We start from the raw sequence: 27,443 nt of genomic DNA on the forward strand, positions 1-27,443 counted from the left end.
ACTGCTTCACTTCAATGCCTCTTGACCCTTATAACTGCCATCTGGTTTCTGTTCCAGTTGTAAATTGTCCAGAGCTTTCTCTAAGTCTACAAATGCTATAAATGTAGGTTTACCTTTCCTTAACCTATCTTGTAAGATTAGTTGTAGGATCAGTATTGCCTCTCTGGAATTCAAATTGGTCTTTCCTGAGGTCGGCTTCTACAACTTTTTCCATTCTTCAGTAAAGAATGTGTGTTAGTATTTTGCAACCATGACTCACTAAACTGATAGTTTGGTGATATTCAAACTTGTCAGCACCTGATTTCTTTGGAATTGGTATTATTATATTATTTGTGAAGTCTGAGGGTATTTTGCCTGTCTCATTCATCTTGTACACCAGATGGAAGAGTTTTGTCATGGCTGAGTCCCCCAAGATTATCAGTAGTTCTGACGGAATGTTGTCTACTCTGAGGGCCTTGTTTTGACTTAGATCATTCAGAGCTTTATAAAATTCTTCTCACAGTATCATATCTCCCGTCTCATCTTCATCAGCATCCTCTTCCATTTCTGTAATGCTGCCTTCAGATTCATCTCTCCTGTATAGACACTGTGTATTCCTTCCAACTTTTAGCTGTTCCTTTTTTGCTTAGGATAGGCTTTCCATCTTGAGTACATGATATTCCTACTGTGGTGTCACCGCCAGACACCACACTTGCTAGGTGGTAGCGTTAAATCGGCCGCGGTCCGCTAGTATACGACGGACCCGCGTGTCGCCACTGTCGGTGATTGCAGACCGAGCGCCATCACACGGCAGGTCTAGTGAGACGTCCTAGCACTCGCCCCAGTTGTACAGCCGACTTTGCTAGCGATGCTACACTGACAAATACGCTCTCATTTGCCGAGACGATAGTTAGCATAGCCTTCAGCAACGTCAATTGCTACGACCTAGCAAGGCGCCATTACCAGTTTATATTGAGATTATAAAGACTGTACTGTCAGACCGATGTTCTCCAATTATGGATTAAAGTTAAGTATTCCAAGAGCTTCGTACTTTATTTATTAGACTCAATTCCCATAACTGTTCCAGACCTCACGCCAGTCTGCGTGAGCTTAACGCGTGCATTTCGGCCTCCTCTAGCAACACGGTGTTGGCTCTTCTGCCAACACATCATCTACAACTTCATCTCTTTTTCCCTAAAGGTCTCTTTATTTTCCTATAGGTGATATCTATCTTTCCCCCAGTGATATTGCTTCTAAATCCTTACATTTGCCTTCTAGCCATTCCTTCTTAGCCAGATTGCACTTCTTATCAACCTCGTTTTTTAGACGTTTGTATTCCCTGTTGCGTGCTTCATTTGCTACATTTTTAAAATTTTGTCCTTTCATCAGTTAAATTCAATATCTCTTGTGTTATCCAAAGATTTCTACTAGGTCTTGTCTTTTTACCCATTTGATTCTGTGATACCTTGACTTGTTATCTGACATAATTTTAAGATTGTCTTCCTTTTCTGCAGAACAGTAATTATATGACAGCTCATTTGACCAATGTGTACCAACAATATTGTATGGTTATAATCAGTTTTGTGTATCATGCTGTATTTCAGTAATTTGATTTCACTGGTGGTCTTACTTAATATCTGGTTTGATGGCCCGGTGTAACCTCTGGCCAGGCGTCAACCTTCGTTAGTCACTGTCCTCACCCATTCAGCCCCCTCCCTGTTCCCATTCCAGCACTACACAGCCATCATTTCAGTGCCACACCCAGTCTTTTAATTTCTTTTTATTTATCTCCTTTCTGCCCCCCCCCCAACTTCTCTCCTGACCTCCATCTAAACTGCAGTACTTCACTATCTGCCACCCCCACCGTACTATCCCTCCCCCTCCCCACCCCAGCCTCCTTCTCATCCCCACCTAGTCCCCACTCCCCATCATGCACTGGTGCTGCTGCTTGTAGTGTGGTTTCAGTTGTCTGAAGACTGCAGACCATGGGCATACCCAGCGAGGGACAGGGGGGGGGGGCGTAGATATTTGCAGTTTTTCACTAGTTTACTGTTTTATTTAATTAGAGATGCTGCATGTTTTCTCGGATTGTACAAGTGGATTCTTGTATTTAAAATGTTTATTAAAAGCAGTTTTTTCACTGGTTTACTGTTTTATTTAGTAAGAAGTGCTGTATGTTGTCTCGAGTCCTTGTTTCCTGAGACTTGTATGACCTGCCTGCCGCCCCCCCCCCCCCCCCCCCCCCCCCCCGCCCCACCTAGTTCAGATCCTGGGTACGCCCTTGCTGCAGACTCTAAAAATACTTCATGAGCAAATTGTCCTAAGTCACAAAAAATACACCAAAAGCTTTATTGAAATCATTAATAAAGAAAATTGATAGATACGCAAAATATTACAAAACAACCACAAATTACACTAGATCACCAGTGATACCGCTAGCAAAGATTGCTGAAATTATATAATGGAAATGCTCATTGTACATTCTTAACACAATGACATGTGAAAAGCTTTGTGCCTATGATAATTTGAATCTGCTGTATACTTTTGGGCACTCGTGGTAAGACCATACACAAATGCACCAATATTTCACTAACCCTTCCTGTAGTTGTGCATCGGAATCATTGATTGGTATGATGCCTAATGATATTCTATACACCTATAGCTATTGGTAGTTTAGTTACTTGTGAGAGTACACACCATAAGAATAGTGGTACTTTTACAATTCACATTGCTACTTGTCAAGCAGTTAATGGTCGAAGCTAGATGGTAAGGTAATTTCTTGGAATAACAACTGGTAAGGTATAATTTCCTTCAGATTTGCAGGTATTTTCAGTTTTTCGCATTGTCAGATGAAACTGGATTATTATTCAACCTCAGTGTCTTGAAGATTTTATTTACATAATGACACTGATTTATTCATATATTGTGTTCCATACAGCATAGTATGAAAGGGGGGGGGGGGCTCTTCAGGGATGTAGAACAAATAAAGTTATACATTAACAGGCAGTTGTAACCACAGCAGGGTACTCAAGTTTATTAACAATCAATGACAGTGGTGCTAATCTACTCAAATTGTTAACTATGAGATCGATTTCTAGATCACTCTGAATTTCTTGAGAAGCAACAACTGTTAAAACAAAGGTAGCTTCTAATCATTCATATAGCTTTATTGGTTTCAGAGAACAGTACCAACTGTCTGTATACTGGAAAAGTTAAAAATCTGTGTAATATTAACATTAGTGTGTGTTACCCTTTTACTTTGTTTACGAATATCTGAGTCTCGTGTCCCTTGTTGCTGAATGCTCTGGAATCCTATTCTGCATAAAGACAGTTGGACTTAAATTTAATTAATTAAAGTTGTATCTTTTGTGTCATTGTCACTTTCTTCTTGGTTGAAAACATCTGGTCTGGCTCTGATCTTTACTGATGTTATAACTTTAAGAATACAGAATTTCATTTAGAACATGATGTACCATATTTGTGATTAATAAATAAAACAAGGACAACAAGTACTTTTTCACAATAATAATGTGTCCTCTAGTGCTAGAAGACACACATGTGTTCATCTACTACCACAACTAGGATGTCAGAGTGTGATATATTAGTCTGTAAGAATCCTCATTTATGTAGAAAAAAAATAAAAATAAAAAATAAAACTGAGAGAGAAATCTTTAAACATTGTTAAAAATAATGAGGCGTGTTTTTTAATTAAGTATTGGTTTGAAATAAAACAAGTAGACTTTTCTTAGCAATTTTGTTTTTACGTGAAAGCCTGTACTGTAATCTACTTTTCTACGCAATTCCCACCAATATTCAGCATTTTTTGTTGGTTTGTAAGATTTGAAATGCTTCCTCTGATAATCCCTCTGACTATGTATTATGTGCTAAAGGTGTGAAAGGGGTTGAGATGCATCTTCAGATTAGTGAATTGTATGGAGAAAACATTGTGAGCAATAGGATAGTACAGAAGTGGGTGAGACCTTTTGTAGATGGCCATACAAATGGGCATGAGGAGGTTGATGAAAACATGAGAGAGAACAGATGCTTTATGATTTTGACATTACGTGGTGAGTTTCTTAAACTGTTAAGAGGTGCAATTGTTGCCAAATCACATCAGGTATCAGATTCCTGCAAGAATGGTTTTCAAAAATCTGGTTGTATGATACAATAAGTGCCTTAATATTGGTGAGAATTATGTAAAAAAACTAGTTAAAAATACAGGCTTTCATGTAAAAATAAAATTGTTAAGAAGAGTCAGTGAATTTTTATATTATTTCAAAATGGTACTTAGAAAACAAGCCTTGAATTAATATCACAACTAAAGGCTTCTCCACTCATTTTATTGTTCGCTGCCTGGGAACATTGCCTGATGTCTAGCAGCAAACTGTTATGCACTTTTACACCAAACCCCCATTCTGGATCATTGATGGAGATGTATAACCTACATGGAAACTGTTTTTACCTCTAGTATTGTTGTTGTGAATTTCACACTTTTTCCTAAAGTCACTCTTGTTACTAATAAGCACAAAAACCAGTATGGAGTAAGTGTATTGGCACATCAGTGATAGATTCCTAAGGTTCCTGAAGAATCTTCTACAAGATGCCTTGTTGTCAACTCTACATAATATGTTGACTTCATTTTAGCTTGTTATCCAGCTGAACCCCAAGGAATTTTACAAATACTGTGGAAGTTTAGATACAACTGGAGGTAGTAAGTTTGTCCCTGTTTCTTTTGCAATGTTTGTGGTATTGTATATGAAAGAATGATGTACATGTCTCATATGTCACAACAGTACTTTACTATTCTTCACCACATCACTAATTTATTAGTTGCTCCATTTTGAAAGGATGTGTGTTTGATTTATAACCGATCCACTAAAGTGTACAGTTTTCTTATTGTGAATGTGACTTCTGCAGGATTGGTTACTATTGTTCATAAAAATTATATTGTGTTAAAAAATATGTTCATTGCAATTAAACAAGCATTTTGTGTACTCATCATTTCATGTTAAATATACAGATTCTGGCATTACATTTTCTTTTGCAGCTAATTCATCTTGAAGTGAAACCTGCTATTAAGAAGCAAATTATTAGAGAGCTGAAGGTTCTCCACGAGTGCAATTTTGCTCACATTGTTGGGTTTTATGGAGCATTTTACAGGTACTGTGGTGTTTATCAAGTTATATGACTGTGACATGTTTTGCATGTTCTTGATACATCATGACCATAATACACTCTTAAGACAAAAGGAAAGAGAGAGAGAGAGAGAGAGAGAGAGAGAGAGAGAGAGAGAGAGAGATAGAGAGAGAGAGAGAGGGGGGGGGGAGGTGACACACCGTGAAGGAATTATTTGAATAGGATGAAAATTGGTGAATGTGATTTACATGCACAGACAAAAAAATGACTAAAATTTCAGAAAAATTGGATGATTTATTCAAGAGAAAGAGCTTCACAAATTGAGCAAGTCGAGAAAACATTGGTCAAAAACATTGGTCCATCTGTGGCCCTTACGAAAACAGTTGTTCTGCTTTGCACTGAGTTATAGAGTTTTTGGATGACAGCCTGACAGCCATGAGCAATGGGTCTGGGTTGCCTTTTCTTTTCATAGTAGGTCCCATTAGCTTATATCTGCGGCATCCTTACAGCACAGTGGTGCGTCAACAATATTATACACCCCATTTTGTTGCCCATTATAGCAATCCATCCGGTGCTTAAATTTCAGCAGTACAATGCTGCCCAAACACGGTAAGAGAACCTAAAGTATGGATCATTACGAGTAGAAACCTCGGCCAGCTTGGGGTTTTGACCGTCTGACATGCCAATTGGACAGAATTTTGCACGATATCCCTCAGGAGGACATCCAGCAACTCTACAAATCAACGTCAAGGCAAGTAACTGCTTGCATATGGGCCAGAGGTGGACCAATGCACTATTGACTTGCTCAATTTGTGAATCTCTCTTGAATAAATCATCCAATTTTTCTGAAATTGTAATCATTTGTCTGTTTGTACATGTACATCACATCTACTGATTTCTGTCCCACTCAGATAATTCCTTTGTGGTGCATTGTTTCTTTTGTCTTAGAGTGTATATGCTGGCAATTCTGTTTTGGACCTATTTTGTGCTAGCGTAATTGTATTTCATTTAACTTTTTTTGAAACTATCATTACAGTGGACAAAACTGTGTACATTCATGTGCCTTTCATTTTATAGTGATGGCGAGATTAGTATTTGTATGGAGTACATGGATGGTGGTTCACTGGATTTGATATTGAAGAAAGCAGGCAAGATCCCAGAACCCATTCTTGGAAAAATTACGTCTGCTGTGAGTGTTCACAAAGTGTTATGTGCTTCCATTTGGCATAAATATTTCTGTATATTATCAGATGTTGAACAATGAATTGTCTCTGATTGAAATTTCAGGTGTTAAAAGGATTGAGCTATTTGAGAGACAAGCATGCCATAATGCACAGAGATGTGAAACCAAGTAATATCCTTGTAAACAGTGGTGGAGAGATTAAGATATGTGACTTTGGAGTGTCTGGTCAGTTAATAGATTCTATGGCCAATTCATTTGTAGGAACAAGGAGCTACATGTCGGTAAGCTTCAACATGGTTGTGCTGGCTGTGTCACTGGCAGTTTTTTTCTTACTTTTAATGCATTTCTTGTGTTGAACAGCCTGAACGTCTTCAAGGAACACATTACTCAGTCCAAAGTGATATCTGGTCATTGGGTTTGTCATTGGTAGAGATGGCAATAGGAATGTATCCTATTCCACCACCAGATGCTAAAACACTTGCCGCTATCTTTGGACCAAAAAGAATTGAGAATGGTGATGCACCTCCACAGTCTCCCACCCACAGTGAGTTTACTGTACTCTTTACATTTGATAACAGAAATCAACTAATCTTAGTTACAACATTAGTAAAAGAATTTCTAAGATGGTCGTATACTCGTGACAGAACTGCTAAAGCTGATTGCTTTTCCCTATAAAACTTGACTTTTTTTTGTCTTTCACAGATTTAGCAATTTTATGATTTTGTTAGTAGATTTAATAAAAATGCAGCACTATTGAAAACCATAACTTAAATGAACTATGTTTATGAAAAATATTGCACACAACAAATTAAATGCATCACTGTAGTAACTAAATTACTAATTGTATAAACCATCGAAAAACTGAAAGTAAAACAGTATCTCTTCCATATTATTTGTTGAAGCAATTATACATAGGTTTTTAGTAAGATTCATAAATAAGAACACTTCATTTACTTGTCATAAATGGTTAATGGTGCATGAATTATAAATTAAAACTGAAAGTAAAAGGTCAATGATTAAAAGTTGAGAAAAATCTCTGTTTTGGGGAAATCTGTATTTACTAGTGATTTTCATGTTCCATGTGTCATTTGCATGATAGATTATAATGATGTGGAATGAGTCATTTTATATTTACATCAGAAATGAATTTATAAATATGACTACATGCTGTACATTTACAAGGATGTTATTAATGTTATTATTAAGTAAACAGACGTGAGCTAGTATTTCCTACCCACTACATTTTACACTTTACAATAATAGATTTTCTTCTGTGGGTTATGGGAGTTGTCAAGGAGAAACTTTTTCAGTTTGTTTTCAAATTCTACTTTGCTTTTTATCAGAGATTTTATATCATTGGGTAAGTGATCAAAAATTTAATTGCAGCATTGTGCACCCATTTTTGTGCTACAGGCAACCTTAATGTGGAGTAATGGATGACATTTTTTCTTCCGGTATTATAATTGTGCCTATTGTTATTCCTTTGGAACTGTAGTGGATTATTTATAACAAACTGAATAAATATATATCAAAATACTAGTCAAGATGCCCAGCTCGGCAAACAGATGTGTTAAAGATGATAATGACTGAGCACCACATATTATTCTTACAGCAAGTTTTTGAGCAGTGAAGACTTTCTTCTTCAAATATGAGTTAGCCGCAGAACATTATTATAATTTTACTTTTCATTTCCTTGCTTTGAGCATTCATTCAGGCACGAAGTCAAGTTTATCAGCTGTGTCATAGATGTTGGTTAGTCGTTTTCATTCAAAAAGTGTTTACAAAAATTATTCAGTACACTTCCTTGAGGTCTGGGCTATCTAGTTCTGAATCAGTAGAAGTCGTTAAAAGTTTGGCCAATTCATGTGTCTACCGATTTGCATCTCATCCCTGCCAATCTAACTATAATTGTACTCTGAGTAGTGTTCTTCATAGTTTTATTATTGAACAGAGTGTTCTGTTGGGCTATAACTTAGTCTGAATGAAAGGAAATCTGGCAACCGTAAACATGAACTATGGTAGTGCCTATTCTGGTTAATATACAAACTACCTTCAAATTTGTCACGTATGTGGTGCCTATTATGACAAAAGTATGAACTGCATAGGAATTTTTGGCATATTATTTTAGAGAGAGAGAGAGAGAGAGGATTAACTTTGATAAGCAGTGAGACATCATCAAGTGGAGTGTGGAATGTGTAGCAATTTCTGAAGTGGTAACTATGTTGTGAACTAATAGCAAAGCCTAAACAATTTAAATAAAAATATAATTAATAAATGAAAAGCACCAGTTTGCTTTTGTTCTACAATATTATTTTTATTGCTAACCGGTTTTCGGCTTACAAGGCCAGCAATTCTTTGTTGCAGTTGTCTTTGTATTCCACATATGCTGTAGTTTCAATAGTTAAGGGTTTGCTTTTAACTTGTACTTGTATTACTGTCCATGTTTAACTCCCCTTGTAGTTGTCTCATCAAATAATGTTCATATTTTACTTTGCTCATTTATTTAATGTAAACTGGTATACAGCCACTGCTTTGATTATAATGTTAATGTTAAAATGCAGTACCACGACACTCTCAAACTGTAGGTTCCCTCAAACACCTCAATTTTCCTGCATTTATTAATTTCTGTTTATCGTATTGATATGGCTTAAGTTCCTCGTGTATTCTGTATTTACATTGACAACTGTCTCTTCTTTTTTAATTGGTTGTGTATCACTCTCCATGTTTCATACCTCTTGATGCAGCCTTGTCTAGTACTAATTTTATCTTATTTCAATAGTTTTGTTTATCAATAGAAACTGTTATGTAGGCATGCTATTGTAATTTTGTGCTAAAGGTTTTCCTGTCAACTCCATTGTTATTTATGTACTGTTCAGTTTTTACTATTTCATTGCAAAGATGTTACTCACTGTATGTTTCTACTTCGCTCTAGATGTGTTACTTCTCTTCCAATGTTGTCTGCTAACATTTAACTTCTTTGGTGATAATACTCAGTAAATGCCTGAAGATGGCCTTGTAAGCCGAAAACCGGTTAGCAATAAAAATAATATTGTAGAACAAAAGCAAACTGGTGCTTTTCATTTATTATTATAATGTTGTTCTACTAAGAACCGACAGAAGATTCTGTTAATATGAAAAACATAATTCCACATACTCTTGACACTTTTTGTGAAATGTGAAGTGTGTCTGTTTTTGAGGTGTTAAGATGGAGTCAACAGCACAGTTAAAATTTGACTGCACATTTCACCATCTAAGTTTTGTAAACACCTTTGTACTTCTGCTAAATTTTGATGTAGACATAACAAATCTCAAATGTATTTATGACCTAGAACACCAGATAGAAAAGAAATTCACCAGAAGAAATTTAAACAAACTGTAACCCCTTATTTTTCATCAATATGGAATGCCGAAGTATTTATGAAATGAAAAATTTATGTATGTAATTGCCAACTTTACATTTTTCTGCTATTTAAAACATTCTTGAAAAGTTTGGCAAAAAGTACGAAAGAGCACTTCCACTGTAGAATCACAAACATACAGGGTGTCCCACTCAAACCCCCCTGATTTCAAAGACCCAGGAAAAAAACACAGTAGATACGGCAATGAAAAATCCACCACATTGTAGACCATCTTAAAGAATTTCTTTATTTATCATCAATACACCTCTACTTGCAAACCATTTGTAGCACGAAGAATATAAGAGTCTATATTAAATTGCTTGACAATTTCTTTGTAACATTTTCTCTGTTATTGTTGCAATCGCATTTGTGATACGATGTCGCAACATAGGAATATCGTCCACTTTGGTTCCACATGGTCCTTCACGAATCCCCATATGAAAAAATCAAGCGGCGTAATGTCGGGTGAATGTGGTGGCCAGGCAATGGGTCCTCCGCGTCTGATCCAACGATTGAGAGAGTTCCTATCCAGGAACTTGCGAACAGCTGTTGACCAATGTGGCGGAGCTCTGTCTTGTTGAAAAATGATGCTGGGTTGCAAGGCTTGTTAGAGCAGTTTGTGTACCCTCAGATACATGTCCAGATGCACTGACCCATTCACTGTTTGTTCCGCAAAGAAGAACGGTCCAACAATCCTGTTGTGCATTAGCCTGCACCAGACGTTTAGTTTAGGGCTATCATGAACATGTTCAATGACAATGTGCAGATTTTGCAGACCCCAAATCTAAACATTATGCCTATTAACCCTTCGTGATAGATGAAAGGGTGCCTCATCTGATGATAAACATCTTTCCAGGAAGCTGGCATCCACATCAATACACTGCAGCATATCCGCAACAAATTGTTGTCGGCGTGGTTTGTTGTTCAGCTTCAGATGTTGCAGAATTTGCACTTAGTAAGCACTCGTACGAAGATGCTGGTGAACTACACAATGCAGTATTGATTGAGGTACATCAAGTTGCTTAGATGCTTGATGAATTGACTTATGTGGGCTTCTGAGAAATGTTTGTCTGATGTCCTCCCATGTCTCTTCCGAAACTCCATAACGTGCACCACCAGAATATTTCAGAACACTTCCTGTTGCCAGAAACTTCCTATACCATTCCTTAATTTTTTTTCGTATCAGGTGGATCACATTCATACAAACGACGATAATTTCTTTGCACAGTAATTGGTGATTTTGTTTCTGCAAACCACATTACTGCGTGTGCGTGCTGCTATGGAGTCACCATTTTCACTTCATGCGACCATGCCGCACTCTGACGATGATACTTGGTACTTCTGATGTGAGAATGTAAATTCTTTGAGATGCTCTACAATGTGATGCATTTTTCATTGTCATATCTACTGTGGTTTTTCTCTCCTGGGTCCTTGAAATCAGGAGGTTTGACTGAGACTCCCTGTATTTGGGTTTGGCTACAAAACATTTTTTTAAAAAAAATGGGTCATTATAAATGACACTTTTACAGCATGCAGGCCGACAAGATTTAGATTGTGTCCTGCATAAGGCACAGTTAGTAAGGCTGGTTGTGGCCATTCGTGTCACATATTTTGATTCTCGCAAACTCCTTCATCAAAACCAATAGGATATATGCCATTGGCCCAGAATTATTAAATGTGACAAGAAGCTAGGTTTCACAATATAAGTAAAGCAAAAAATGCAAACATTGTCAGTGTGTAGTTACACCAAATGAATATTTTTTTATTTATTGCTTTCGGTCTGTCTGTCTATCTGTTTGCTAAAAATCCATTTTCTCAGCAAAAGGTTTGAGGTAACAAGTTGTGGTCCCTTGGGGGTGCAAAAATTTAAGCATTTAAGTCAATGCAATCAAAAGATATGACCATATATGTCATATATTGTGATACTCACCAAATGAGTTGAAGCTGACAGAAGAGTTCAAAAAACATTTTATGTTAAATAACTACACATTAATGGCAAAAGTTCTTTTATTTTGGTTGTTATATTTACTGTTTGAAAGTTCTTAGTTTTCAGCAATGGCTAAATATACAGTATTCTGAGCCTCTGTCTGAATACTAATTGTTTTTGGAAGGATGTACTTTTAACTTTTTTAATTAGCTAAAACTTGTATTTGTGTGACTGGCATAAAACAACTTGTGTATCTCGATCTTCATAATGACACCTGGAGCAAAAACGAAAGTTAATCTTTTTTTAGTGAATGATTCATGAACAAACAGCCATGACTCCAGTGCGAATCTAACTTAATGAATGCAGCAAGAATGTGAGACAGTGACTGCAGAAACAATTGTTGATAACAGTCAAGTGGTTGAGTAGGAAGTCATTGTTACAAGTGTCTGTATATTATCTTACGAACTTGTTTTGTAGATTGCAGATCTGTTTATTGTCTCATACAGCTGAGACCCTAAGAATTGTTAGTGTGAAAATGCTGTGTGTGCACAAATGTAAATCAGATGAATTGGAGAAATATAGCGTGGCAGTTTCAGAATTGCGTCTCACAGAAATTTTAAATGGAAAAATAAGCATTAACCAGAGTAGCCAGATATATAAATTTCCCAAAGGACTCCTGATAAACAGGATTCATGGTCATCGTGGTAAAATACAGGGTGATCAGACAGTTTTTAGTGCAAAAGTAATAGTGTGTGTGGTTCTTCCAAATTTCATAAAGCAAATTTGTGACCACATTTTTTTTATCCGTAAACTTTCTTTATATGCTACTCTGAAATTAGTATTAAAATTTTAAATATTGTGCTGGATTTATTTTTAAATTATTGATAAAGTTTCAGAATAATTAGTCATCCTAAATTCACTCACCAACACAAGTAGATGAACTATCTATGTACATGAAACTTCCTGGCAGACTAAAACTGTGTGCCCGACCGTGACTCGAACTCGGGACCTTTGCCTTTCGCGGGCAAGTGCTCTACCGTCTGAGCTACCGAAGCACGACTCACGCCCGGTACTCACAGCTTTACTTCTGCCAGTACCTCGTCTCCTACCTTCCAAACTTGACAGAAGCTCTCCTGCGAACCTGCAGAACTAGCACTCCTGAAAGAAAGGATATTGCGGAGACATGGCTTAGCCACAGCCTGGGGGATGTTTCCAGAATGAGATTTTCACTCTGCAGTGGAGTGTGCGCTGATATGAAACTTCCTGGCAGATGAAAACTGTGTGCTCGACCGAGACTCGAACTCGGGACCTTTGCCTTTCGCGGTCAAGTGCTCTACCATCTGAGCTACCGAAGCTCAGATGGTAGAGCACTTGACCGCGAAAGGCAAAGGTCCTGAGTTCGAGTCTCGGTCGAGCACACAGTTTTAATCTGCCAGGAAGTTTCATATCAGCGCACACTCCGCTGCAGAGTGAAAATCTCATTCTGGTATCTATGTACATGTTGGGCCTGGTGATCTATGTCTGGAAACAGTGTAGTTGCAGAATCAAATCTCAGTTGGATAACAGAGTTTTCAGTCTTTGCTTTAACCTGGCTCTCGCCGCTCAAAAGTGTGAGGAATCACTAGAAACAACATGTGGTCTAGATTCTATACTGTACGTTTTTTTCACTTGGTTAGTTAAATGGGGTAGGTTAGGGATATTGCAGGAGGCCATTGAACTACTTGGAATTGTTGTTGTTATTATTACTATTATTATTATTATTATTATTATTTAATGTATGTATCTTTACACATTCATATTTTCCTGCTAAGTTTGAGCCACTATCAAAGCCTTTTCCATGACCATTGTGAATGTCCAGGCTGTCACTACTCAGCTTCTGAAGTTTTTCTTTTGGTAATCCCCTTCTGATTTTTTGATGACTTATGATGAAGTCAGCAAAACTTTCTTCTACAGAACACTCCCCATACTTAGTGTAGAACTACATAATGATTTAAATCATCTTTTCTACATGTGCCTTATCCATAGTGCAGTCAAACATAATAGAGAAGTATATTATACCTTGCTCATTATTTCAGATTGTACCTTATTTCCCAAAATTTCTACAAACTTGTTTGGAGTTTTTGGAGAAAAATAGCTTGGAACGTGTTTTCCAGTTCTTACATTTTCTATATTCTCAAACAGTTAAGAATTATTGTGGCTAACAGTCTTGAAAGTTTTCAAAAATGCCCCAGAGTTGTTATTACAGATGAAATATGAACCACCTTGTAATGGTAAATTGTTCCTGGCGTAATCAGGAATTATGCCTACAGTACATCTGAGAACACTATTTCACTTTTCTTTTTACTTTTTCACAATTTCTTCAGGCACATAGCTTTTATAAATTTTATCTTAAGAAATTGATCTTCATGATATTGCTTTGTTTTTTACATGTAACCTATCTTACCTTCTGTAATTCTGAACATTTAGAATACATCAAAAGGTATGTTAATTTGCCCTGCTTGTATCCTAACAGGCAACTTCCAGCAAGGCACCAATGGCCCTCGTCCGATGGCAATATTTGAACTTCTCGATTACATTGTGAATGAGCCACCTCCAAAGTTACCATCAGGGATATTCTCTGATGCCTTCAAAGACTTCGTTGACAGCTGTTTGAAAAAGAATCCGTCAGAAAGAGCAGATCTCAAGACACTTATGGTGAGAGCTAAGTAGAACAGTATCTTATTACTCTTAGCAAAATAGTATATTAGGTTCTATATGTGTTGTTGTCAGTTTAATCAACTACATTTTTGTAATTCCTGTTGAAATAATCATAGCTCCATGTAAATCGCTGATCTACTGTTTTCAGAGAGAAATTTAAAAATATTGTATCACTGTCTTTTTAGGTATAGGTACTAAGTCCTTAACTTTCCACAGCTGTCATGTAACCAAATTATTACTAATGAAGTCTTCTGTATAAGCAGTCTTCATTAGTAAAGAGTTTTAAAACTGCTATAAATTAAAATTATGAGACAGAATTGCTGGCCAATATTTACATGAAGAGGTGAAATACTTAGCATTATTGACAGACATATGTAAAAGTAAAATGAACTCCCCTAGCTTTTAGAATCATAACTTTTTTCTTCAGACAGGAAAGAGGGATGAATTTGGGGAGGTTAAAAAGAAAGAGCAAATTACTTATATCCCTGTAGGAAATGCCTGTTCAGTCTCTGTTGCCTCCCCTTTCATATTTGTCGCCCCTTACCCTAACTACTCTCTCTCATCCTGGGGTCTTGAGTGCCTTGCTTTCCTTTTCAGTCTTCCCCAACCTATTCCCTAATTCCTCTGTGAGGAAGGAACTAATAACTCCAAAAGCTAGGACTTTTTAAAAAACTTGTGTAAGCGTCTGTCATTATTACTAAGTATTTTGCCTCCTGAAGGTAATGGTGGCCAGCTTTCTAAACCTTTTTCAAAATCCAGATTGTTTGATTACAAAAAAAAAAAAGGGGGGCAGGAACTACTCATCTATAAATGCACAACTGAAAAGATAATACCATCACACTAGCTTTTGAGATAACTCTGTTCTTTTAGCATCATTTTTTAGTGTTTGAAACATAAATGAAGGAGATAGTTTGAAAAATGTTGAAGTATTGCTTTCAACAAAAATGCAGACCCAGTTATTATAATATGGAATATTTTTAGACTTTAGTTTCTCTCTGTGCTTGCTAGTTCCTTCTGTTATTGACACCTGAGGAACAGTTGTTCAATACAAGTTCCCTTCAAGGAAGAACTACTTCTTCTGGAATGTTACATGTGTTTGAGACTATGACAGTGTTGCTCAGTTTCAAATGTCAATAAGTTAGTACGACCAGTTTCCTTTGGACATTATGAATCATTATGCTGCACCATGCTACTAATTTTAATGTCAGTTATGTATCAGTTACTGGGAGACTATATTCCTAAGAAGTCTAGTGGTGTGCTGATTTCTTAATTACTTTTGTAGAATTGCCTTTTTTTGTTTTCTTGCTTTATTTCAGAACATGAAAAAAAGTTTCATCCAGTTTCTTGAGCCCACAGTTGAAACCTAATGGCGATACAAAAAAAGACAGATTTATTAACATTGTATCTAATGTACAAATAAATTCAAATGAAATTGGAGTTTGAAAGTCTTCCATACACCTCTTCAACTCATTTGTTCCTCTTGAGGCTAAAATAAGTAGTCTTTGTTCCTTCTTTATTTACTCACAGTAACGTTCATTAGACTTCTGCATTGTCTACACTGTTTCGGCCCTGCATGATATCTTTTATCATCCATGTCTTCATAAAATTAAAATATTCTGCAAATATTACTTCTACTTTGATTATTCTTTTTTATACTTGGTTTCCTGCCGTATCCTTTAGTCAACATAACTATATATATATATATATATATATATATATATATATATATATATATATATACCTAAAAACAAAGATGATGTGACTTACCAAATGAAAGTGCTGGCAGGTCGACAGACACACAAACGAACACAAACATACACACAAAATTCAAGCTTTCGCAACAAACTGTTGCCTCATCAGGAAAGAGGGAAGGAGAGGGAAAGACGAAAGGATGTGGTTTTTAAGGGAGAGGGTAAGGAGTCATTCCAGTCCCGGGAGCGGAAAGACTTACCTTATGGGGAAAAAAGAACGGGTATACACTCGCACACACACACATATCCATCCACACATATACAGACACAAGCAGACATATATATTTGAAATATGTCTGCTTGTGTCTGTATATGTGTGGATGGATATGTGTGTGTGTGCGAGTGTATACCCGTTCTTTTTTCCCCATAAGGTAAGTCTTTCCGCTCCCGGGACTGGAATGACTCCTTACCCTCTCCCTTAAAAACCACATCCTTTCGTCTTTCCCTCTCCTTCCCTCTTTCCTGATGAGGCAACAGTTTGTTGCGAAAGCTTGAATTTTGTGTGTATGTTTGTGTTCGTTTGTGTGTCTGTCGACCTGCCAGCACTTTCATTTGGTAAGTCACATCATCTTTGTTTTTAGGTATATTTTTCCGTCATGGAATGTTTCCTTCTATTATAACTATATATATATATATATAAAATCCATCTTTCTGTCATCTTCAGGAGAGAAGCTGCCACCGCTGCTGCTGCTGTTGTTGTTGTTGTTGTTGTTGAGTCCTCTGAAAAGTGGTGCCAAGACTGCAAACCATTATTCAATATAGGCCACCACACCGTACTTCGTGCATGTGTCATCAATCAGTGGTACTACTCCCATCACTGGGCTTATGGCACCACTCGTAGTTGATGTCTAGCAATTTATCATCACAATCCTTTGAAAGTAATGCAAATTGCACAAGAGAAGGATGAAAATTCTCACTATCTACTATGCGGTCACATAATTGACTGGTGCAACAAATTTTTTATGGAACATTACCACATCATGCAGAAAGAATTTTCAACAGCTAACTGATGATGAAAGAGCAAAAAATTAAAATGATTGACAGACAGTTTGTGCAGGATTCATTGTTCTGTATGTCAAGATGCACTTCACGCTATGTTTGCTAGCATAGAGCATGTGGTGAAACTGGGGGTACACATTATTACAGTCAGTTGTGACAGTTTTTGATGGAACTGAACGAAGATTATGGAGACTATATACATCACTGCAAAGTACATTGGTTAAGTCAAGGGGCATGCTTGGAATGATTTTTTGGTTTACAACCCGCTATTGTTGATGAATTTCTGGAGGAAGAAGGAAGGCAGGAATGAAAGTTAGAACATCTGGAATTGATTGTAGACCTGGAATGTTAACTGCACACTGCCACAGTAAACTGCTGCAAGGTGAGAGACAACATATTTCTGGTTTGATGAGGATGCATTTAAAAAGGAAATCTTGTTATGGAAGGGACAAATTCGGACAAAATACACTGTCAATTTTCCTAAGCTCACTGATGCTATTGAAAAAATTACAAGTATAGTCTTCTAAACATTTTAAGGATGCTCCCAGTCTTCCATACTTTTTGAGCTATTTTCGAGATACTTGGCCTCTTCAATTGAAAGCACTCCTGTACACATACAGGGAGAACTGATCAATCTGCAGTGTAATTCCTATTTAAAAGACAAATTCTTTTATGTTTTAACTGTCCAGAAGTTGTTTGGGAAGAGTTTCCTTGTGTCTGTAATGAGGTTGCAAACATTATACAATATTCTGATCAATGTATGTGTGTGGAAGGCTTTTTTCGATTATGGTTCTGATTACATGGAAAACTGAATGATGAAAATATGTGAAATTTACTGCTTCTGTACATGTGCTGACAGTATGTAGCAGATGAAAAGTTTATGATGTCTTCTGCCCACCAAAAATAATTAAATAATATTGAAAATTTGTTTTGTTTTTGATACAAAGAAATACAAAACCAAGCTGTGTGCAGTTTGTTCAGTGTTCCTTGTGCGAGTGCATTGCCATCTATACATGGCGTGTTTGCAGTTTCCCCTCTTCCCCCCCCCCTCCCCCTCCTGGTGTTCAGACAGCATGACTTGGTAGTGGGGGAAGTGTGCAGCAAGGTGACAGTGCTCAGTACACATAAGAAACCACTTCACATGTATAGAATTTGTGGGTGTCTCTGTTTTATATGATACGTACCACCCTTCTGTTTTCCCCCTTACCACCAAGATGCAAGTAATTGCTGTCACAGTATACTAGCAATATTTTGCTATTTGTCCTCTGTATATGCCCCGTCAGCAGTCGATCAGGATTATGTCCTCAAAACCTCATCACACAGCTCCATTACCCATTCCTCTTATGTGTGGATGTGAATCCACACAGTGTGCTATGGGTCTCCATGCAATTTTTCCCCAGGATAGAGCTGTTGAAGAACTCTCATTGACAGAGGATCTTTGCCTTACAAACATTGGGCTGAGTTCACATTTCACTACTGTCATAGGGCCGTTCGCTGCCATCAGTCTTTTGATATGATATCAAGACCTCACAAACACTGCACATTGGAAAGTTGTTGGCAACTTGCATTCTAGTGATCATTTCCTGATCTGGATTCACTTGACAGACAGAGCAGTACCCAGAAGTATACCATCACAATAGGTGCTCAGTAAGCTGAACAGGTTGTTGTTTTGAGTGTTGTGACAGTGTCCAGGACTGGATGGGTCAAATCACAAAGGCAATTCACAATGCCACTGAAGCAACAATTCCACAGTCTTCAGGCCAACCTCAAAGACAGCCTGTCTCCTGGTGGACTGGCAAGTGTGTCTCAGCTATCGGAGAGATGTGTGTAGCCCTACGTAGGTTCAAATATCAACCAACAGCAGAGAACCCCACAGTCTTTTGTGAAGTGAAGGCCAAATCCTGCCAAATTAAAAAAGCAGAGTAAACAAATGTATTGGCAATAGTTCCTGAATACTGTAAACCATTGCACCAACTGTGCAGTTGTATGGAAGTTCATTGTAATTTCCGTGATAGGTGAGAAGAGCCCCATTCCTGATGTAATGAGAAATGGAAGCCTCCATATGAACCTAAGGAACATAGCCCAGGCATTGGTATAACATTTTGCTATAGTAACTGCCAAGTTTCATGTGGTCCTTTCTTTCTCTTCATTATTTTAAATATAGAGTCTGCAATATCTTGTCTGATCATTTTGAACAAAAGAACAGTGGTCCTCACTGTTGTGTCTTAAGAATGACAGTGTTTGGAATTACTATTAACACTACTACATTCAAGGTGAGGAACCCTATCCAGTTTTCCCTGTTCGTGAGAGACTTCTCTGTTGGAAGCTCATCTTCCAGCATTGCAAGTAACACGTGCCAATCAGGAGGTTGGAGAAATGGGCAGATGGAAGTGATTTTTCTTTTTTAACTGAGAAGTATTTATTTGTTCTTTTTAACCATTTGCTTTCTATTTTTAATTTGCCTGAACCGAGAGTGAGGGACTCTATTTTAAACTTTAAAAAAATGTTGAGTGTTTTGAACCTCACTTTTGATGAAAAATTTGCTTGGCTCCCACACCTGAAAAATCTGAAGGCAAGAAGACTCGGAGCAGGTAATATTTTCAAATGTGTTAGTCACAGGGCTTGGAGAGCAGACAGAACTTATTTTCTTCAGTTTCATCAACTCTTTGTAGGTTCCTGCCTTGATCTTGGATGTGTGGTGTTATGGTAAGGTACTTAAAATTAAAAATATTGGATGTCATCCACCAGAGGGAATGGGGCTGATCATGGGTGCATTGAGGACCACCCCATTCCCAGGCTATGTATCGAGGTGGGTGAGTTGCTACTTCACTCCGGGTGGTGACTCCTCATTTAGTAGCAGGTGTACAAGATGTATTTGTCTCCCCTCTCAGCTGCATACCATTTCATTGCTTGCTTTCCTTTTGAATGAGTCTGTAACATCCATTGGTGAGAAGCAAGACCTTTTAGGATACATGGAAAGGATTTACTTTTAGAACTTTGGAGTGAAAATCCCTCTTGGCTTAAGAGACCCAGAATTATTATAGAACTGACCATGTTAAAGAAACAGTGCACTCAAATGTAGTTTTGAAGTCTGGTTATATAACACTTTCGGTAAGCACAGTAATTTTACTGATTTGTATACAGCTGGCTGAAAACAAGGGATAACTTGGATGCTTTGTTATCTTCCCTGACTGTGTCTTACAATGTTGACTCCCTGGCCAGTTAACAGTCTGCAGTGCTGTGAACTGTACACAGTCCTGAAGGCAATGGAGCAAATGAGATATGTTAGAAGAAAAAGTTGTTTATCTGATCCAGTTTCCTTAGTGCTGTACAAGCATTGCAACAAATGTATCTAGTAGAGAAAATTATGAAATTAACTTCTTCTCCAACGGCAGGAGGAACAGGTATCATTGTGCTGAGTACCAGGGCATGTGGGATTGCGGGTAAATGAGCTAGCATGTATAGCAGGGCTTAAAGTAACATGCCCCTGAAAGCTGCCGTCTACTGTTGAGTCAAAGAACTATGTATCTGTGGGAGGAAGAGTGGCAATGCCTGAGGGGCAGTAAGCTGTGGTCAGTGAAGACAAATATCTGGCTTTGGCATGCCTTACACCAATCACTCCTACAGGATGAGGCCAACCTGACCTGCCTCCTAATAGGACACTGTCTCTTAATGCATGGCTATGCACTCTGGCAAGAAGATCCCCCAGTCTGTGATGCCTGTGATGTACAGCTTGCCATACACCATGTTTTACAGTGCATTTTTCAGGCCAGAGAGTAGAAGCTCGTGTAAGTGAGGCTTGCCCTCTGTTTTAGCTAATGGTAAGTTGAATAAGAACATGGGACTGTGGGTCCACCTTGTTTTATTTCTTTTCTTTCCCAAACTGGTCTCTGTGACAATATAGCCATCATCATTGAGTTTTTTGTTATTCTGAAATGTGGAAAATTAACAGCGTTATAAACACAAAACTTCATTACATGTGTACTGTTTGTTTCCAAATATCGTATTCTGTGAATAGTTTTATAATATCTTATTTACTTTAAGAACTAACACATCAGATTTCAGCTCATGTCTAACAAGAGATCTACTGGCAGATGAAATGAAGCAGATAATCAGAAAGAACAAACCATCCATAAGTACAAATAGAAAAATCTGATGAGAAAATCATAAACTAAAACAACATAATGCATTCATAACCAAGGTGGACAAAGGAAGCACTCTGGTCTTAATAACAGAGGCAGAATACATTGAGAAAACAGGTGAAGTGCCAAAATAAAATAATATAAAATAAACCAGTGACCAACACAAGAGGTACCAGTGGAACATAAAGACACTCTTTAGAAGCATCACACACACACACACACCCCCTACCTTCAATCGACTCAGACAAAAAGAAAGACATGAAAAGAATTCTAAAGCTCCACTCTTAACAAGCATTCTAGAGATCTAAAAGCCTCAGAAAAACCCCATCTTACTTGCTAGGGAGACACATGCACACATTACTACAGAAAATATACACATACATAAATGGCAGAAGCCTCAAAAACATGGGAGGCATAATAGAGAAAATTAAGAATATCAGGATCCCTCAACAACAAAACTGTTATCTCGTGACATTACATCTGTATACTTTGAGGTGACTTAAAGTCACAGTATAGCTATATGTATATATACACATTGCAATACTTTCGCATACACAAGGTGCAAAAGGGCAGTTTATTGATGAAGCTATCATTTGTACTCAGGTGATTCGTATGAGATGGTTTCTGATGTGATTATGACCACACAGTAGGAATTAACAGACTTCGAACATGGAATGGTAGTTGGAGGTAGATGCGTGAGACATTCCATTTCAGAAATTGCTAAGGAATTCAGTATTCGGAGATCCACACTGTCAAGAGTGCTGAGAATACCAAATTTCAGTTATTTCCTCTCACCACAGACAATGCAACAGAACAGATGATACACAGTAATATACAATAATGTAATAGCACTTAGAAATGGAAACCTATTGAAAAATAACATTTATAACAAACAACACAGTTCGGGGAAGGCTAAGTTCAGACAAAAAACCTCAGGCAAATTCAGCAGTGCAGGAATATACCAACTCACATGTAGCTCCTGTCCAGCCCAATACATAGGACAAAGAAGCAGAAACTTTCGGACTAGGTACACAGACCGGACGAGAGCTCTGAAGAGTGACAGCACACATTCCACTTTTGTGGAACACCTGGTAATGGAACCCACTGCTCCACTAATTTTGAAGCTGATTTACACAGCTCACTCCTCCATCACATACAGAGGTATAAATAAGAAACACACTCGTCAGAACTCCCGCTACAGTTTTCAAAATCTTCTCACATTCTCACGGCACACACGAATTGTGAGATGATGTAATTTTTGAATTATGAGCAGGATGTAAAAGTTATGTTTTTCTGTGTTTAAAAGGAACTGCTAGCCAACTAATTAATGTGAGTGCACGACAAATTACGTAACAACCTAGTGCACACCAAAACTGTATCTACACCATTACCATGATTCCCAGTAGTATAAGTTCAATTTTTCATATTTGTTTCAACAGCCACTCATGCAATTGCAGATAACATGCTGTGAGCCGAAGAAACTGCAACAAAATACAGAAAATAAGCTGGAAATAAAGGCAACTAATATAGAGACAGTGTTGTGACTTAAAGTAAATAAGAATAAAATATTTAGATCCAAACAGTACACATGTAATAATATTTTTTTAATTCTTATAACGATGCCAATTTTGCATGTTTTAGAATAAATAAAAACCCACTGAAGAGGGTGATATTGTCGTTGAAAATAGTTTGGGAAATTAGGTTGGAGGTTTTAGTGTGCTGAAGAGTTGCTGGCTCACCCTTCTTTGTATAGTGGTCAGCCAGCCACATACATATATTTGCCATGGTCTTTACCAGTTTTTGGTGTACCTTTCTATATTTTCAGCTAATCTTTTAAAGAGTGACACGTAAAGAAGTTTTGGTGTCTGTGCGTGCGCGTGCATCTGCAGAAAGGACTTTCTAGAAACTTACATTTTTTTAACTGAATTATGTCTATGGTGACAAAATAACCAATAATTGTATAGACAATAGTATTACTTAGTAGATGTCTTTACCTGCCATTTGCATGTAGTGTAAACAAACATAGCAAAATGAACTAAAAAAATCTTTTGTTGCTCAGTTAATATTTACCACTGCCTGTGAAACATTTATCTCAGTGGGTTCACAATTTTCAAATAATAAGAAGAAGAATTAGTTCTTTACACTTAACGTAATTGTCTTGGTAATAATGTTTTTTACATCTACAACATAGATGGTCAGTTAATTTGTATAAATGGTTAGCAAAACTTTTCTTTTCATTTTAATGAGCAAATATCCATAATTCCTTGTCTTACGTCTGCAGACATCATCTTGAAGACCTCTTCACTAGAAGAAATATCACCATTATTAACCCTATACAGTGAGGCAGTCTTCAAGGAATTCTGTTTTCTCTTGTGTACTATGGTTAAGTGAATATCTGTTTAATGTGTACTATATATTTTTATTATTAGCCACAAATATCCTTGAAGAGTACTGAGAAATGAGGTAATTCAAAGATCTTTGAAGATCAAGGTCTTTTTTTTCCCCCATGGTAGTCTTTTTGCTCACTTTTGTTGAGTAAATTCTGTGTATGAACCTTAATCATGTTAATCCAGAAAATAATTCTGTAAGACAACAGATTATGTGGCCATATTTCTTCCTTTGAGGTATCATTTTGGTATGTGGTAATTTCCTTCCTGCATGGAGCTTTGTTTGTTGTTGGAGACAGTTGATTGTGCAAAATTACATGTTTTCCACATGGTCTTATTTGCATGTTAGAATATTTATGTAGATATATTTATATTGATTTGTGTTGTCTGAAAAATTAACTATTCATATTTGAAATCCATCTCTCCTCTAGGTTTCTCTAAAAGTGTGGTAAAATTTTTTGTGAAAAAATCCTACCTGATTATGAAATGAGAATGCTGTTGCTGCTGTTACCTGTTTCATTGATGACCATGAACATTATAATCACTCACTACCTCAATTGCATGATATCCATCCCCCCCACCCCCCCCCCACCCCACCCCACCCCACCCCATTGGCCTGTGTCTGTGATAAAGTGTGTGTTATGAGCATTGAGTTGTTTGAACTAAAAATGTGATTTGTCCAACCAGTTGACACATTTCCATCAATACACGATTCGGTTTCTGTGATCCTATGCCAATATAATTGAGGGTGTCATTGGATCAGTGCAGGATCATGTAGGGTCATCTCTATCAGAGCCCCATGTTGGACAGTGTGCTCTGAAACACTTGTGCCTCCACCAGCACTGTACTGTCAGCAGATCTGCCACGGATCACTGCTCATCCTGTTTTACAGGGTGGGCAAGATGTTAGAGGCATCGGTGTTCAACAACTTGTTGCCTACTTGAGGTTTCACTGTCTTTCAAATACTTTCCATAGATGTCACAGCAGTATCGTGTGAGCAGCTGACCAGCTTTGCTGCTTTTGCGAGATGCTTGTTCCCAAGCACTTGGCCGTAACAATCTGCCCTTTGTCACAGTCTCTCAAGTCAGCCTATATTGATATTGTCACTAGGATGATTCCCTATTTGCCTCTGTTCCACTTGTTTAGTTTCCTTACCATATCACATGCCCACAGTGCCACCGGACAGCTTTCCGTTGTGTGATACGCATCTTTGTATTTGCACTTTGGTTTAACAGTGTAATTTTTTTGAAGTCCAAGTAATTGTGTACCCTTGTCTTTTTCCACAGAACCATGAATGGATACGTAAGGCTGAATCAGAGAATGTTGACATTGCTGGATGGGTGTGTAAAACTATGGATCTGGTTCCTCCAAGCACACCATTACATTCTGCTGCTCCAAATTTTGGTGGTGCTTCTGGCAAGTGAGAGCATCTCATCACTTGCTTTGTTTCCTTTTCTTCATTGTAGACCTACCTGTACATCAATATGCTATGAATATAAGCTGCAAGTCTTTTTATAAACATATAGATGTATAAACATACAAGTACGTTGCTGTAGAAGTTAAACAAATTTTTTGTGTGAAACTCTGTATCATTTGTGGGAGACCCGCAGCCTTTACCTCTTCAAAGCAGAGATTACATTTCAAGGGAAAATATTATGTAGATGCCAAATAATATTAAGCTTGAAGACTCGAAATCTACCTTACGTATTGACCTGCAGAGGTTTTGGTCAATATTGAGAGAAACAGATAACAACATGTTGTCTGCTTGTGATGTATATTTGTTGAATACTATTTAGTTCACTGATATAAAGTAATTTATTTTTATTAGTGTTAATACTTTTAATATGCGTGAGAAACCATTCCATTAATTAGAGTTTTGTCAATTACTGTCATAGATACTGCGTATATTTATGCATGTGATACTTCTGTTTGTGCACTGTTTACCACTGTATATTTATGTTGTTTCACAGAATAAGCAAGTGTAATTCAATTTAACTATATGTACATACATACATCAGATATTATTGCAGTGATAATAAAACCTGCACCAAGATAATTAATTTAATTATTATTGTGGCTGTGACGTGCGGTGGAGTTGACAACACTATTGCTTTTATACTATCTCAAACTCAGTTCTGTAATTATTTTTTTCAGTAAAAGAATGAGGAACTCAATTGCACATGTTGGACCATAGTTTATCATTTATTCCCTTGCACTGAGTACCTGGGAAACAGTTTTTAATGTCTTTTAAATATTTTGGGATGCTGCAAAAAGAATCTGGCTTTATGGTCACAACTCAGCAAAGATGCCAATTTATGACTGTGATGCAACTGTTACTGGTTAATGGTGAACATCATTTTATTGGGATTCCGTATCATTGTTGTCTTAATGAAGTTAAAATTGGAATTGAGGCAAAAAATGAAACTATTGTATTATTTTAAAAACTTAAATTTGAACACAGTCACCAGAGAAGTAGTTAAAAACGTTGAATAATGTGCTACAGATGTCCTTGTAATTGTGTGTTTATTTTGAAGTTGGTAAATGTGTAAGACTGCTGGTTAAGAAGTGGCAACAAAATAATACAAGGAACTGGTGAACTGCTCTATCTTGTTATTTCCCTGTTATCTTTACTGCCATAATAAAAACAAAGGAAATGAAATTTTCCTATAAAAAATATGACTGTTTTGTGCTGTTATGTTTCAAGCTTCACTCTTTTCTTTTCTATGTTTATTATGAAAGGGCGAGGGGAAGTAACTGTTAGTAAAATGTCTTGGAGGAAGGTGTGTATAGAGTAACGATTTTATTATATTACCATGATATGTAAATAGTACCAGGAACTGTAGATTTATTTAAATTTTGGGCATTATGTTCCTCTAGAGTTAACAAAAGAAATTCTACAAGATTTTGCTGAGCCTCTTCAGTCCTTTCTCCTGTCACATATTTGTAGACTGTCCCATCACAGGTGTCATAAAGACATATATCACAAACTAATTTGGTTCCATTGCAGTCCCTTAGTAGCAGACATTAAATGGTCATGAAGAAGCATAATGTATGAGAAGTTCATAATTTAATCTGGTAAGTTCTTCATTCAGCATTAGCAGACATGTTACAACTGTAGTATACATTAATGACACATCAGTGTATAAATATTCATCCTCTTGGTATGTTAAATTGTTCTGTAAAAGTTTATAATGATTCAATAGCTCAGATTTGTATCCAGTCATTATAATTAACCTTTTCCCATTGTTTTATCTCTTTAAACTTCATGATAGATTAAAGCTTTGTGCCAATCAGAACTTGAACTGTGGCCCATGCTGTCTGCATGCCATACTTTTACCAATTATCTAGGCACGATTCATCTTACAGCTACCAGCTGCCACTGTCTCTGTTTTAATTTTTTCTTTGTCATGATCTTGCTCACCTGGATGAACTCCACTGCACATCAAAAGATTTCTCCCTTACCCCCAATTACCCATTGTCCTATTGTTTAGAAATAAATGTAAAAAACGAAGAAATTGTAACTAAATTAGTCTCTGTTTAAATTGCAACATAGGTCCTTCCCTCACTTTGTTTTGTTGTTAAACATATTTTACATTTTATAAGAATGTTTTTGCTCACCCGTTATGTATTGTAAAGTTTGTTACTTTTGATGTAGCAGTTGCTGCTCAAGTGCATAATTGACAAGCCCTGTTTTAGATGTTTTGTATGCAGTTGAAGTATCCACACCAGTTTATAAACAAGATAGTTACAGCCAGTTGGAGAATAATGTATGTCACTTTGCATCTATTTAGTTTAGGTTCTATTCACCCCCAATTTGTTAATACTCTGTTAGTGATTGATATTC

General features: G+C 37.1%; 1 protein-coding gene across 2 annotated transcripts in view; it reads left to right on the forward strand.

The window, feature by feature from the left end:
- The window catches only part of LOC126094519 (dual specificity mitogen-activated protein kinase kinase dSOR1), a 79,160-nt gene extending 52,888 nt beyond the window's left edge, over positions 1-26,272 (forward strand). For both annotated transcript variants that reach the window (XM_049908935.1, XM_049908936.1), the window contains 6 exons: positions 5,027-5,139; positions 6,193-6,304; positions 6,403-6,579; positions 6,659-6,842; positions 14,136-14,317; positions 24,886-26,272. In XM_049908935.1, coding sequence (XP_049764892.1) covers positions 5,027-5,139; positions 6,193-6,304; positions 6,403-6,579; positions 6,659-6,842; positions 14,136-14,317; positions 24,886-25,023 — 906 coding nt within the window. In that variant the 3' untranslated portion in view covers positions 25,024-26,272. The remainder of the gene's footprint in view (positions 1-5,026; positions 5,140-6,192; positions 6,305-6,402; positions 6,580-6,658; positions 6,843-14,135; positions 14,318-24,885) is intronic.
- Positions 26,273-27,443: the final 1,171 nt, after the last annotated feature.

This window comes from Schistocerca cancellata, chromosome 8, assembly GCF_023864275.1.
Source record: "Schistocerca cancellata isolate TAMUIC-IGC-003103 chromosome 8, iqSchCanc2.1, whole genome shotgun sequence".
NCBI lineage: Eukaryota > Metazoa > Arthropoda > Insecta > Orthoptera > Acrididae > Schistocerca > Schistocerca cancellata.